This window comes from Triturus cristatus, chromosome 1_2, assembly GCF_964204655.1.
Source record: "Triturus cristatus chromosome 1_2, aTriCri1.1, whole genome shotgun sequence".
Taxonomy (NCBI): domain Eukaryota; kingdom Metazoa; phylum Chordata; class Amphibia; order Caudata; family Salamandridae; genus Triturus; species Triturus cristatus.
This window is the reverse complement of record NC_140580.1, coordinates 106832094-106847305: the sequence shown is the minus strand read 5'-3', so window position 1 is coordinate 106847305 and position 15212 is coordinate 106832094. Positions and strand designations below refer to the sequence as shown.

The following is a 15212-nucleotide window of genomic DNA, read 5'->3' as shown; positions in this document are numbered from 1 at the left end:
ATTTTGCAAATAACATGGGAATAATGGACAGTTAACATTTAAATGAAAGACCACGTACACCGCGCTACAATCCAGTATCATTAAACGAGGAAATTATATTCAGTTATGCTGAATTTTAATCAGCTGATTCACTCCCTACGTAAGATTCTTTTCGGCCATGACATGGACTTTACATTTCAAACACCTTGTGCCTCTTGTCATTTTGCGGTCTGTAACCACGTTTGTGAACCGTACACTGTGAAAACGTGCAGTTTTTACTGATTTTTACAGACAAATACAGACAGAAAACAATGTGTTTCCTGTCTGTATTTATTTTTAAAAGCGGAAAAATACTGAAAATTGTGCTTTTTGTTTTTGTGAATGACTCTCCATGTTGTCTTACATGAATTCCAGGCAAAAGCTGAGCAGATAGACAGCATGGGGAGTTACAGAATAGGATCAGATTTCCTTAAATACAGACATGCTAAAATGCACCTATGGGTATAGGGCCAGAGGTAAGATGCTTTTTTTTTGCTCACAAACAGTCCGTTTGCGATCAGAAAAAAGCTTTTTCTGACGTATCAAACCCTATTTGGGATTCAGTAACCTATTACCAAATTGCAAATTAGGTTTGCCAGTCGCTGTTGGAAAGGGGCGTTCCAAGGGCGTCCCTTCCTAATAGCGAATGGCACTGATATGTGGGTATGTTTTGCGACCAGGAATGCAGCCGCAAAACATTTGCAGTTTCTACCAACTTCAAGTTGGTGGTAACCCATTCGCAAACAGGAAGGGGTCCCACAGGGACCCCTTCCCCTTTGTGAATGTGGGCAGCAACATTTTTAAGAACAGGCAGTGGTCCCACAAACCCTTAAAAAATAAAAAGGAAACTTTTCATTTTATTTTTTAAATGCATCCTGTTTTCCTTTAAAGAAAACGGGCTGCATCGCAAAAAAATTTTTTTTATTTAAAAAGCAATGACAGACGTGATCTGCTGGCCATAGCAGGCCACCATCCCTCTGTGATTGTAGCCATTCACAATGAGTCGCAAATTGCAACCTGCCTTATGAGTATTGATGAGGCAGGTCTATGTGCAAGCCTTTGCCAATCGCTAACAGTTTCAAACACACTGTTGTACATCGCAGTTTGCCATTTCCTAATTGCAAATCGCTAAAATTCGCTATTAGGAAATCCCCAACACGCAATTCCATACATCTGACTCTATGTGTTTTGTGTAATGTGGCTGCTTAATATGCTAAAATGCGACAGGCATCCACTTGTGAGTGCACGTCTAAGAGTTAAAAAAATTTAGAAAGATACCATTTTATGATTTCATTTATTGTGAAAACCCAAAATAAATATGGATAAATACCAATAAGAAAGCCAAAACATAAATATGGATAAATGCAGATGGAAATGCTAAAAAAACATAAATACCATAAAATTGGGAATCCAAATCAAAAACACGAATTTTCCTTCTTTCTAACAATTCCATGTAAAAATGTGCAGATTGTGGAACTTTGCTTTTCATGAATTACCTTTACAAGTCTTTACAAAAGCCCCTTATGTGAGAAAAAACAGAAACCTCCACCTCGTTGAAACTGATCTTTTTTATGAGCCACCGTTTGAGTAAAATGGGCATGTTCAAATGAACTTCTAGACACGCAATCCTCCAGTATATGCACAGTATCCGACTCTCCCCCCCCACCTCTTCATAGCACTGATGGATAAGGGGGGAAACACCCTGAACAAACGGGTGCGAGAAACAGCTGCAGAGCACTATGATTGTCGACATTAGCGGGGCCTGGTGCCACACCCGCACCACCACGATAAAGTGACGGGCCTGCCCGCAGCATATGGTTGCCCGAGTACGGAGCCTGGGCAGGTCCCCGAGGGGGTAAGGGAGCACAGATCCCAGGGAGACAGAGGTCCTCTACCCGTGTGGCGGGGGCGGGGAGGACAGGGCGAGCCCCCAAGGTGGTGCGTGGCAAGAGGGGACACACCAAAACAGCTAAAGTGCCTGGACTCCTCGGACTGGAGGCATCAGGAGGAGTGAGTCCTGACAGCGGGACCTGGACTGGGCCACAGCAAGGACTTGAAGGGGCTGAGAGGTTTGAATGAGACAACAGCCTGAAGGGACAAGGAGGCCAAGATCCCCAGGCGATTAAAAGCCATAGACCTACGCAGGGAGTAGAAGACTCTCGGGCAGCAGGAGGAGGCCCAAAGCAAATATAGACCCCGATGCGGCCTTACCAACTGGAGGAGTCTTACCAAGTGGCTCCTGAGTGGTTGCACTGGCCCAGCCAACAATATGGAGGACAAACACTGCAATACCTCAAATACACACCTAGAGACTCCCCCTCTGCCGGCGTGGCAACACAGACCACCAATAGGTGTATGAAAGGAGGCTTTCAGATGGCTCGCAACTTCTTGCTGTCTGACCCCCTACGCTGTCTGACCCCCTACCTTCTACAATTGAAAGGCCTCGACTGGCGGAGGTGGACAAACATGACAACACCCCGAGGGTACACAGAACCACTCCCCCTCTCACTGGCAGAGAGGAGAGGGAAGGCCCCTGTACAGTCTACTGTCAAGGAAACATGAATATCAAAAGGCCGCAAAGGGGGAAGTGATCTTCCTCGTGCTCTCGCAGGGTAGGCATTGAGGGCTACCATGAAAACTTCAAGGGAAACTGGATCCACCCTTATGGAAGTCGACCTGCCCCAAAGTAAAAAAGTTCCGGGCAAACTAATTTCCCCTCTCCCACCTCTCCCGAGTGGCGTGAAAGAACGATGGTTGAAGACAAAGGTGCGAAAGGGGCTCAATACAGCAAACTGGACAGATATGTCATTCCTATGTCAGCGGCGTAACCAGGAAAAGACAGAGCTTACAATGAGCCACACTCACAGCTGTCTGGAGTGAATCCAAACTCACCCTGAAAGGCACTTTTGCAGCGATCCAAGAAGTTAAGGGCAACTTTAAACCCTAACTAAACCTGGTAACATTGAAGTCACTCTATCACGAATGGATATCCAAAAGATCAATGAAAGGGTGACCCAAGCAGAACACTCATTGTCTACAATGCAGGAAGACACTACAACCTTCAATAACACGATACGCCAGCTGACATGAGAATCAATGTGCGCTGCAGGTCTCACCCCCTACCGCTGAAGGTGTCTTTCTATGTCAAGGAGGTCTGACTCTAGGTTGTCTAGATGGCTATTCTTTTTTCATTCTTCCTCCCACTAGCAGAAACATTTCTTGGTCCCTCAGTATCGCTTTGTATGCCTCCCAGAGTGCAACTGCTGAAGCCATGTGTCCTGTTTTCTACAAAGTAGTGTTCTGTTGTGGTTTGTAATGTCTCTGTTACTGCTTTGTCCTTTAGGTACCACAGGTCTACCGACCGGATACCCCCTTTCTTGACCTGTCCACTCTGTAGCTCAGCTGACACTCAGGAATGGACCGAGATATGTCGTGCGAGGAGTCTAGTTCTGCAGAATCAGTTATTGTGCAGCTATTGTGTCAGTAAATAGCCGAGAACTCTTGTATGCCCCTGATTTGTAATTATACTGTTTCTGGTTTGGGTTGTGGGAGTGCCATAAGTCCATCCATCACAGGGCCTGGAAGTAGCCTGGTAGGGGCCCGGGTGAACCTTAGACTGCACGTCAGGTGTCCCTGTCCCTGTGCTCATCTGCCACTGAGTTAAAGTCCCTACCTAGAATCAGTAGCTTCTGGGGTAGTTGTAACAGGATGGAGCTTATTGCATGTTTAGGTATCTATCTGTAGTTGGGTGCGAGGTAAATGGAACCTAACTTTATGTTTGTCCGTGCCCCGGCAACTACATGTATCTACCCTGCTGGTCTAGTCATGCCTGCTGAGGGACGAAAGGTAGAGCTTTCCTTATCTGTATCCCCACCACCTCTAGATTCTGTGGTAAATGCTGAATGTGCAAAAAGCGTGTATCCATTTCTATCCAGTGGTTTGCAGTAGTTGCCTTTCAGATGCGTTTCATGCAACATGACAATGTCTGGCACATTAAGGTATTGTCCCCTTTTTATGCTCATCCCCAACACGTTTACATTCCAAGACACTGGTTTTCGGTTTGATATGTGTGCAATGGTGATGTGGAATGTGTGGGTTTATTCGGTATCCCCAGTATCTCCCAGGGGTTTATTGACCAATCCAGCTCCTCCAAAGACAAGTTATCACTCCCTAGCCTAACTGCAGTGTGGTGACAGTTAAACAAAACTAACAACCAACATTAAACCCCATTTAAACAAAACTCTCCTCTCCACTGCAACACAGGCCTAGAACAGAGGATTACCAGTCTCTCAATCATGTTGTTGGCTAGTTGGTGTATCATTTTGACCTTCAGAAAGTGCTCCCATTGGAATGTGCAGGGGGCTATTTTACATCTGAAAAGTAGATCTAGTCACCACAGCTTGTCACATTCAGTTTGTTATCTCCTATGTACATTTGATGCAGAAATCAATCAATGTTTCCTTCTTTTTTCCCATACTGGCAAAACCAATAGGCCTGGCTTTAATGTGCCAAACAGTATATGTACATGCAGTGCATGCAAACTACATTTGTGCATGCTTGTATTTCCATGGGTCAGCTCACTAAATCTTGACTTATTGGCTTTGCCGATGCTGGTTGCAAATGGGATACCAAGGATACTGGTGATCTTGGCGTTAGGAGATTGTGCATTCTAGACTGTTTTATTTATGACTCCAGCAACACCATTGCCTATGAGACTCTACTCGAGAGAGACATGCACAAGTAGGTCCACATATGGTCTTTGCATTTGAAATAGAAGTGGAATTGGTGTGTGGTAAGTCTCACTTTGGTGCATTGGAGAAGAAAGAGCCAAAGCCTTGGCCGACAGATTGTCTTCTGTTCAGTCTCACCAGGTCTCAGTTTAGATCCAGCTGAGTGTCAGTCAGTGCCCATTACAGAGAAATGTGTGCTCACTGGTCTGCGTTACTGTAATACAACCAGATGACATCTTGTATATAGTCTTGGTGAGGGCGGCGGTGGTCTCAGATTTAGGCATTTAGGGGCATGTGCTAAATATGTCAAGCATTGCTACATTTTCTGGGAGGATTGTCATTGCTGTTCAAGTAGAAGTAAAGAGTAAACAGAATGTTTACTCTGGGTCCTCTGTGATAATGCGGTGCCATCACTTAGATAAAATGCATGACAGTGGCGCAGGATTAAATTGCAGGTGTCAGGGACAGTGTTAACCTCAAAGTCTATGAGGTAATGTGTCCCAGAGACAAGATTAACATAGCTTTTCAAAATACAGTCATATAAGACTGACTCAAAAAGGGAGTTCGAGATCAGAAATGTAGGCGAAACCATGAAGATGTATTAGTATTTAAAGTGCAATGCAGAAAATAGAAAAGTGCAAATGAATCAGCAAGCTCCTTGAAGTAAAGTAGGTACATAGAAGTCAATTTCCTGAAGGCTCAGAAATAATGCAATAATGAGCAAAAATGAGGTAATTAGACTAAGTCTCAAATATGCAGCATGCCAATACAAAATCTGACAGCATCTCTGGTAGAGACCAAAACAACCTAACCTGGCTCACCCCAAATTCAAGGGTTTATATGGCATCGAAAATCATGAAAACTGCAAAGTCAGCATGGTGGAGGCATTTCTACAACAAAATCATATTTCATAGTTTTTAAATGTCCCATAATCCTACCATCCAAGCACTTACTCTTTATATTAATATTGATTTGGCACTTCCGACCTAATGCTGACCGGAGGTGTCAGAACACACTAGTTACATAATCAACAAAAGCAATTGTTCATGAATGTAATACAGTATGCTGGCAGGAAAATGCTTGAATGGAAACACAAGTCTTCCCCCAGCAAGTTCTTCAAGAATAATGTGTCATACAAAATAAACAGTGCACATCTTGCTGCATGTGGTATCGAACGAGAAAATATAAACACAGAACGAACATCATGATTGAGCAGCCATTTTAACAAAGATGGAGATAAGGGCTAACTCGGCCTAGTTAGTCTAAGCCAGAAGAAACATACTCAAGCACATCATAATGACGATTGTGTTTCAATTTCATTAGCTCTGTCAGTATATATGTGTGAATTCAAACCCACTAATACTGATGCACATTTTAGTTCAATTGTGAAAAACTTTGCACGAAGATGCATGTACTGTGAACAAGGGATAAAACGAATGCATAAGTATGGAATCTGCATATTTCACTTTTAATTACTGTGTTGGTTTGGAAAATTCATGGTTCCTTGAACATCTCGAGTTCTAGGACAGGCCCAACAGAGGACTTTGGGCACTAAAAGGGTTTTCTGGGCGTTCAGTCATTGCTTTGTTTTTAACAGTCCCTCCAATGAATGATGTCACAAAAGGTCTCAAAATTTAAAATGATATCATCAACAAAAGAAAGATTCTGGAATGCCTGTTCTTGGTGATTTCTAGCAATACAGAACTGGGTAGTGAGAACTTTTTTTCTGTAGACTGTGTGGACTTGTTAATATTGTGGCTAAATTAATATGGTGATGATAGCATGTATTTTATCTTTACTCATAACTACCCTGTGTGCAGTCTCTGGCAGAGAAGGTATGCTAGAAAGCTGTAAGAGCATCTTCTACGCCAGTGGCGGCTGCTATGTTTTAAAAGTGATGAGCACATCAAAACTTACATGAAACCCTTTAAAAATAAACTTGCCTTTGATGATCTTCTGCAGCACAGCACGCGTTCGGCTCAGCTGCAAAGACACCCAAAGGTCCTCCTGCTTCGCACTGCTTGCTGGATAATAGCATCCAAGCACTGCTCTCTTGCTGCTTAAAATGCTAAACAGCATAGGAGCATGCAAACACAGTGCTGGCAGTAGTTTATCCAAGAGCTCTACTGGACAAAAGACTCGCCTAGATATGCTCTAAAGCAGCTGTCTAACAGTGGTTACACTCAGAATAGCAGTCACTCAACAGTTATATACAAGACTGCAGTCACACATCGAAGATACTCAGGCTATCTTTATGCCACATTTGTAAGTTACCAGAGAGTCTGAAGAGACCTACATCTTTCAGCTGCACCTTTTGTGATGGAGTCTGTGTTTCCTTATTTTCAGAGTGCCAGTTTGTCCAGACTTGAGGCTCATTTTGAAAAACAGCTGCAGTTTCAAAGAGAAGAGCCCCGTGGAATGTCTCTGGTAAGTGTCACCTCATACTGTCATGTGGTAGGAGGACCCACATTATTGTGCAATGTTGGTAAGTAGGTCTGCATATCCTCAGTGAGAAGGTGGGCCTGGGTCATTGTTTGGGCTCACATTGCTGGGTGCCATCAGTTGGTAGGTGGGCATTTGTATTCTGTGCTGTCAACTAAGAGGTAGGTCAGTTTCACTAAATACAGTCAGTTGGTAAGTGGGCTTTAAGTCATTGGACGTGGTGGCTTTTGGGTGGGCCTGTATTAGTGCATAGTGTTGTTAGGTAGCTGATTAGGGCTCATAGTACAATGCTGGTTGGTACACAGGCCTGCTGGAGAGGCTGAAGCAGGTTGGCAAGTTAAGGGGTATCCAGGGTCAATTAGACTTTATGCACATCTTGACTGTAGTTTTTAATCTTATCAAGAGTACCATTAATAAAATTCATTTGATATAACCTTGAGAAAATGTTAGTTATCTTTATCCATGTTATTGCCCAGTGTGAATTTCCCAAGAACTCCCTCAAATGAGAGGTTGAGCCTGTCCTGGTAGTACCACCTATCCTAAATGTGGTAACGTTCCCACACAGTAGTGTGTATAGGTTTCTTTGTCCAAAATCTTTGAATGCTCGAGGGCAGCAGTGAGGTCTGAAACAAACATGTTTTTGCACCTTTGGTGTTCATAAAGTGAAGATGTGAGGCATATGCCCTTCTCTAATTCCCCTCTCTCCCTTCTTTCGTGGTTATTTAACTGGCAGTGAAGGGCTGAAGGAGTTGTTGTACGCTACTTTAGGTGGGTGGAGATCCTGCAATAACCTCTCTTGCCCGTAAAAGTTGGAACATACTCTTACGTAGGCATACATGGCAGAGGGCCTGTGTTTTACTGATGAGATGATATCATTCATTTTGGCTGTCCCCTCGATGTTGAGAATACTTCCCTACCGAAGACATTAACACAGATGACATGGGTGATTGAGACTCGCTCTTTGAACTAAAGAAATCACAAGTCAAAACTCTGTTACATGGTGCAGTCATGACTGAATATATACGGGCATGCTGTACCCCATGACCTTACAGTTATGAATGAGCAAAGGATCGTCTTAGAGGATTTGGAATTTGGGAAAGACTGATCCCTCTTGGCATGGAAGTGCTCAGGGGACTGGTTGGTACTTATCATAATGACAGCCAAGAGACTTTCTGATGCTCTTTGATAAAAATGCAAACAAGGGAGACTGACTTAAAGATGCAGATTCAGATTTCTTCCTACAAGAAAAAAACTAGAGAAGATTAAATAAGAAGGAATGGCATTAGAGGAGTTCCTCACTCATACCAAAATTAACAAATTGCAGAATGACCGGAAAAGGTTTCCCCACAATATCACATACTCCAATTCAGGGGAAGAATATAGGGCACCAACCAGGGATGCCCAAACATCAGACCAACGGCAAAGGGAAATTGGTTCCTTGAGTTCTGAGATAAAGGGAAAAGGATACTTTTAAGGGACTTTACCATCCACATCTTTTCTATGGGCTCCCACTTCTAAAGGGGGTATATTTTGAAAACCCCCTCTGTTTGGCCACCTTTATCCATCTCCACCAAAATCAAATATCCATTCTTATTCACGGACACTGCCTTTTAAGCACAGATAACTGGGGAGGGAAAAGAATGAAAAAATATCTAAAGGTACAACGGGAAAAAGTAAACAAACAGGTGACCAGAAGTATGGCAAAATAACCTCAACCAAGGACAAGCAAGATTTTGACATACTAGTTACCTTTAGCAGTATTTCTTTAACAGGATGACTGAAGGAGGGTACTGAGCAGGGTTATGGATTTTGTTCCTATCCGCAAGAGGATTTGGTTCTACTTTGGATAGGATTTTCAGAGTTCTTTCAAAAGATGTGTCAGTAAGTATTTTTCATGGATATGGGATCCCCCATAGCTAAATCTGTTAATACCAGCATAGAAACAAAATCAAACTTTGTTCCGCCTACTAGAAGAACACCACTCTGGAAGCAGTGACATTCGAACAGACCATTACTAAAGAGGTGGCTTCCAGCAAAAGCTCATATAGTACCTCTATTCAGAAAATATCAAATCAAGAAAGGTCGACTCTCCAGTAAATGAAAAACGTAAGGACTATAACAAGAAAACCAATTTACAAAGGAGGTGCGATAGTGAAATTACCTTCGGAGATCAAAGTGGTAGACTCTTGAATGACTCTAGGAGCTACAAAAAAAGTAGAGCGGGATCCTACTGTGGAACTATATGGTGGCATTATTTGTATGGTTGGTGAAGACAAAGAAATGGGTTGGTATACCAAAAATGAGGCAGATTTTTTAAAGACCTCGGATACTATATTTTATATTTTTCCCAAGATTTATACTATATTCTCCACCAAGGAGCCCTATTGTTTCAGGTATTAATTCAGTCCTAGAACCCTTATCATGCTTCTGTCATTGGTTCATAAGACCTTTGGTTGAAAGGATGCCTTACTTTCTAAAAGATACTAAAGAGATTTTGAATGTTTTGGAAGGACTTCCCTTTAGTCCTGGACTTGCTAATAAGCTTGAAAGGTGAGCCACTTTTTATCAGTATCCTGTAAGCGAACTTTCCACCTGCAAACCTACAGAACTTCGATGGGAAGCATGTTCGTCCCTTGCGTAGCTTGTCTATATGTTCACAGTTTTGAAGTGGAAAACATCTGCTCAGACAATAACCCCTTTAATGAGTACATAAGGATCTGGTTATGCTACATTGATGACATTTTCATCATTTGGGATGGTACTGAAACTCAAGCTAAAGTATTCACTGTTTGCTCAATAACAGGAATAGGTTTACTCATGCTAGGAACAGGAAAGAAATTTCCTTGTTAGACCTAAGGGGTTTTCCATAAGAAGGCCCCTTAGCAATGGAAGTTTATAAAAAAACAATAGACAGAAATAATCTTTTTACTAGCTTCATCCATGCCACTCAAGGAGAACTTTAAGGGTGGGCGTGACACGTGTTTTCTGTGTAGTGAATTACCTAAGAATTCTGCGATAGGACACAGAATTACGTGAGAAGAGTAATCTGCATTTAGTGCTATTTCTAAGTGCAAACAATGCACACTTGCATCCAAAAGGAACATAAGGATGCATTTTGTGCTAAGAAATGGCACTAAATGCAGCAGAACTCAATTGGCGAGTGCGATCTGGCACTCAGGCTTGCTAAATATGCTCTTAGAGTAGGATTTCTCCCCAACTTATTCCCAGCATATTGTGCTATATTTTTAGTGCAAAATGCACCTTACAGCCTGTTAAACTTGGCATCTTTTGGCGTGTTTCCCCTGACTTATTTGCTTTCTGACATCCCAGTTTTGACTCTGTTCTTTCTGGCATAACGTTTCTGCGCACTTTTCGCACTGCTGATCAGTGGTAAAGTGCAGGTGCTCTGTGTGAATTGTGCTATGGATTGGTGTTTCCATGATTCGATATTTGATTTACTTGTTAGTCCCTAGTAAAGTACCCTGAGTGTGCCAGGACCTGTGAATCATATGCTACTCGTGGGCCTGCAGCACTGATTATGCCACCCACGTGAGTAGCCCTGAAAAGGTACCTCAGACCTGCCATTCCAGAGTCTGCGCGCAGTTTGTAACTGCATTGTCGACTTAGCCAGTGCACACACTTGCCAGTCCCCAACCTTCCCTTTTCTTACATGTCAGGCACCCCTAAGGTAGGCCCAAGGTACCCCTGTGGGCAGGGTGCAGTATATGTGAAAGGTAGGACATGCCCTGGGGTGTGTGGCATGTTCTAATAGTGAATTACAGCCAATTTCGTTTTTCACTATTGCAAGGCTACCAGTTCCCCATAGGACAGAATGGGAGGTTTCTTTATAACTTCTTATAAACATAACTGACCCAGGAAATTCGGTAAGAAAATAAAATTTAGCATGCCTGAACTCAGAATCTAAAGATGCATCTTTTAGTGAAGGTGCTTTTTACATTCTGCGTTTGAAAATACCACTTTTAGAAAGTGTGTATTTTCTTGCTCAGTCATCCCGTGTGCCTCTGCTGGAATGTGGATTGCTTGTCTGGGTTTTGGATGACAGAAGGCTGGGAGTCGGAGGGGCTCCAGTTAGTCTAGGTAGGTCAGGAAAGGGCTGAATGGACCTGGGCTACGATGGGGGAAGGGGGAGACTCATCTGGATCAAGAAGACTGTCAAGAAGAAGAGCTTGAGAAGCTGCAAGAAGGAACGACTGCTTTGCTGCGTGCTTTGCTGGGCCACCTGCAGTGGCTGCTTCTGTCTTGGCCAGTGAAAGGCCTGGACTGGACTTTCTGCAACCTAATTTGTGAGTCTCTCCAAGGGCTTGAGGTAGAGCTTGCCCCCTGTTCACGAATTCTCAGGCACAGCAAAGACTTCAAGTTCTTCAAACCTCAGCACTGGGGACTGTGTGTTTTGTGCTGCAACCAGAAGAACACCAACTCGACGCCTTCTACGATGCCACTGCCGACTCCGTGTCCTGAAGGCACCGCAGAGGGCACCGCCGCACCACCGCAACGGGACCCTGGTCTCACCGACGACCGCTATTGACGCCGCCACCGAGCCGTTGCTTCCACCGTGACCTGTGGGCACCGCACTCTGCACCGCCTTGCTTCACGAGGACGCCTTGGCCTGCCTGACGCCGCCACTTCCTGCCGAAATCGACGCTGCTGCATGTACCGTGGTTCGAGGGCACTGCTCATAAGTCACACGACGCACCGCCCTCATTCCGCACCGCAGCCTTGCCCTAACGACGCTGGCGCCATCGACACCAGTTCGTCAGCCGATTACAGCGCTTCAGCAACGACGACGACGCTGCTTGCACCGTGACCTGCTAGCACCGTGGCGAGCACCGCCTTCATCTCGCAACGCGACCCTGGTCTCACCGACGCCGCCATCTGACGCCGCCACCGAGCCGCTGTTTGCAGCGCGACCTGGGGGCACCGCACGCCGCACCGCTGCACTTCACACCGCAGCACCCGACACCTACCGGCGCCAGCGCTCCTGATTCCACCAGAGAGGAGCTCGACCTGCAACGCGAGTGACTTCAAGGGTCTCAGCACCCTGCATTTCTCACAGGTACTGTTTGCGGGCCTTCCCGACACCGTAGTTGGCCCGCGACCCCGCAACCAGCCCGAACTGTTTGATTTGTTCACGACGCGGTAGTAGCCTGGACGGAGCTATCCACACAAGGAACTTTTTTTAATCAGCGTATTTTTGGAACTGTAAACTTTTAAGTATAGTATTGTGGATTTTTATCGTACTTGGTCTTGTCTTAAAGTATATAAAAATAATGGCTATTTTTCTAAACTGGTGTGGTGTCCTTTTGTAGTGCGTACACTGTATTACTGTTGGTTATCTGCAAATGCTTTACACACTGCCTCTAAGATAAGCCTGGCTGCTCGTGCCAAGCTACCAAGGGGGTGAGCAGGGGTTATTTTAGAAGTGTAACTCCCTTATCCTGACCAGAGTGGTGGTTTTTGCCTGGCTTTGGCCCACACCCTAGCCTACCAAAAATCCCATTTCTAACACAGCCATAATGGATGTGAGGGTGTATTTTTGCACTAAGAAATAGCGCTAAATGCAGCAGAGCATGATTAGCTAGCAATGTGCTCTTGCGGTAGGATTTTTCCCCTAAATTACGCGAGCAGGATTAATCGCTTAATTATCAGTAATTCTGCATCAAAGAGTAATGCGGAATTGCCAAAATTACTCCAGTTGAAATTGCACCCAGGCTTAGAGAATATGCCATTTGGTCAATTTTTGAGGCCACAAAGGAACTGCAATAATAACGAAGACTTCAAGAGGCATACCACTAAACTAACACAGAATCTAAAAAACTATCTGTTCACAGCTAGAAGTAGGGCTAGGAAGCAAGAGCTTTGGTTTTAGTACTCCTTGGGCATTGAACCAACACACTAACTGCAATTCCACCAAGGTCCTATACATTATACAATTTTCAAGCAATCTGAACTATGTTGATTTGACATCCAGAAAAATAAGTGCTCAAATAAATGAACATTGCAGCACAGTTTGGTGTATGAAAACGATTATAAAATTGACCAGATGCTTTACAGATCACAAACACAATAAGGACCAAATTGAATGGTATATAATTGAGACAATGTCCACTGCCAGGAGAGATATGAAGCAGGCCTTCCTAACCGGTGAACAAAGGCAGATTCACTGTTGTGGTACACATGTAATGGGCCTCAATGATTGGATACCCTGTTCCCAACTTTGACTTGACTGACTGGACTCATTAACAGTGTCAGTATTTATGTTATGTTAATTTAACTTGTAGGGCACTTGAATCAACCCAGAAGGGGTATCTCAGCGCGGGAGTGAATATGGGCAAGGCAGAGCTAGTATGGAAATCGCTCGGGTTTGAGAAGCTGTCTGAAAAGCAGGTGGTCTGTGCTTATCTGAATGTGAGTGGGTAGTCTATTTCAGTAGTAGGGGGACAAGTAAGAGAATGCTCTGCCCCCTGAACGTGTTTTTTTAATTCAGAGAATAGTAAGGAGCGCTTTAACAGTAAATTTTAAAGGTCTGTTTGGCTAATAAGGAAGACGTTTCTCAGCCAAGTATCAGGGACCTTTGCCGTTCAGTGATTTATGCACTAAACAGCAGATCTTGAAAATGATTCTAATGTGCACGGGAAGCCAATGAAGCGATCGTCGAAAAGGAGAGGAGGCTGATCTGGCTGGCATATTTTGAATCAGGCAAGCCGCTGTGTTCTGGACTACCTGAAGTTTGGCAAGTAGGGACTTATTTTTTGGCAGCTAGGATGGCATTGGAATAGTCCAGGGGCTGGAAGTAGAGGAAAGACTCTGCGTAGTAGACTTATCATATGAAAGCAGATGCCAGTGGTAACCACTACCTGATCTTTCATAGTTAGAGTCTGGTCCAACTGAGTTCTAGGGCACAGGATTCAAATGGACCTAGATTTATAGGCTGTATTCTTTGCGATAGGAAGCTTATAAACCATTGCAGAGCTGTACCCAGAATACCTATCTCCACTAATCTTTGGAATAATCTAGGATGAGATACCATGTCGACAGCTGCAGACAAGTCAAGCAGCCCTAACAGTGATGGCTGGTTATCATCCTGAGAGCATCTAATATAGTCTGTAACCTCTATGAGAGCAGTTTCAGTACTTTGCATGGGTCTAAAACTGGATTATGAGGAGTCCAGAATCCTGCTGGATTCTAGAAACTCCATAAATTGTCCGTTAATGTGTCCTTCCAGAAGTTCGCTCAGCAAAGGGAGAAGCGAGATAGGGTCATAGTTTGATAGATTCAACAGGTCAGAGGCTGGGAGGTTTTCCTTTTTACGGCTATGAATGATTTGGGCTGCTTTCCAATCTAATGGAATTCTTTCTGAGCTGATCGAGAGGTTTAGTAAAGAGCACACGGCCGGGGGGAGCTGATTAGCCAGTGTTGTTGCAATCCTAGCTCGAACAATGTCTACAGGGGAACCTAATTTTGCTGCTTTCAAAGCTATATACAGTACAATAGATTCCTGAGCCCGACAGCCGTGGATGAGATAGAGTTAGGATTTGTTCCCCCCCTGAGAGTGAATTATTTACCTCAGCAGAAGTCACTTTTTGACATAGAGCTACATATGAGCTCTTTTCTTCCTTGAACGCTCAGCGAAGCCACCTTGCTGATGCCATTAGTGCTCTTCACAGCCTTGTCCTGATGAAGACCCCACTGTGAGGACTAACTTACCCTCAATCCTAGGGGTCGAAACGTTGACAACATTCAACACCACTACAAGCTCTAAGGACAGACCTTTACAATAATTATGTTCATTAGAGTTATGTACCTAATTAGGAACAATTGACCTGTGTTAGGCCGGAAAGGTCCTATACTGTGTACAAATGATGTATATATGTCACAATACCTTTTCCCTCTCCTTCACTCACATGTCCACCACCATCTACCCACTCTTTTCTTTTTCTCCCTTGACACCAAGAGCACTGTAAATATTTATCGCACTGTTATATGTTGGAGCAATTGTATTGC

The 15212-nt window shown here is 44.0% G+C and overlaps 1 protein-coding gene across 2 annotated transcripts in view; it reads left to right on the top strand.

Annotated features, from left to right (window-relative positions):
- The window catches only part of LOC146866908 (uncharacterized), a 783565-nt gene that overhangs the window by 523324 nt on the left and 245029 nt on the right, over nt 1-15212 (top strand). For both annotated transcript variants that reach the window (XM_085603053.1, XM_085603047.1), the window contains exon 16: nt 7095-7175. In XM_085603053.1, coding sequence (XP_085459179.1) covers nt 7095-7175 — 81 coding nt within the window. The remainder of the gene's footprint in view (nt 1-7094; nt 7176-15212) is intronic.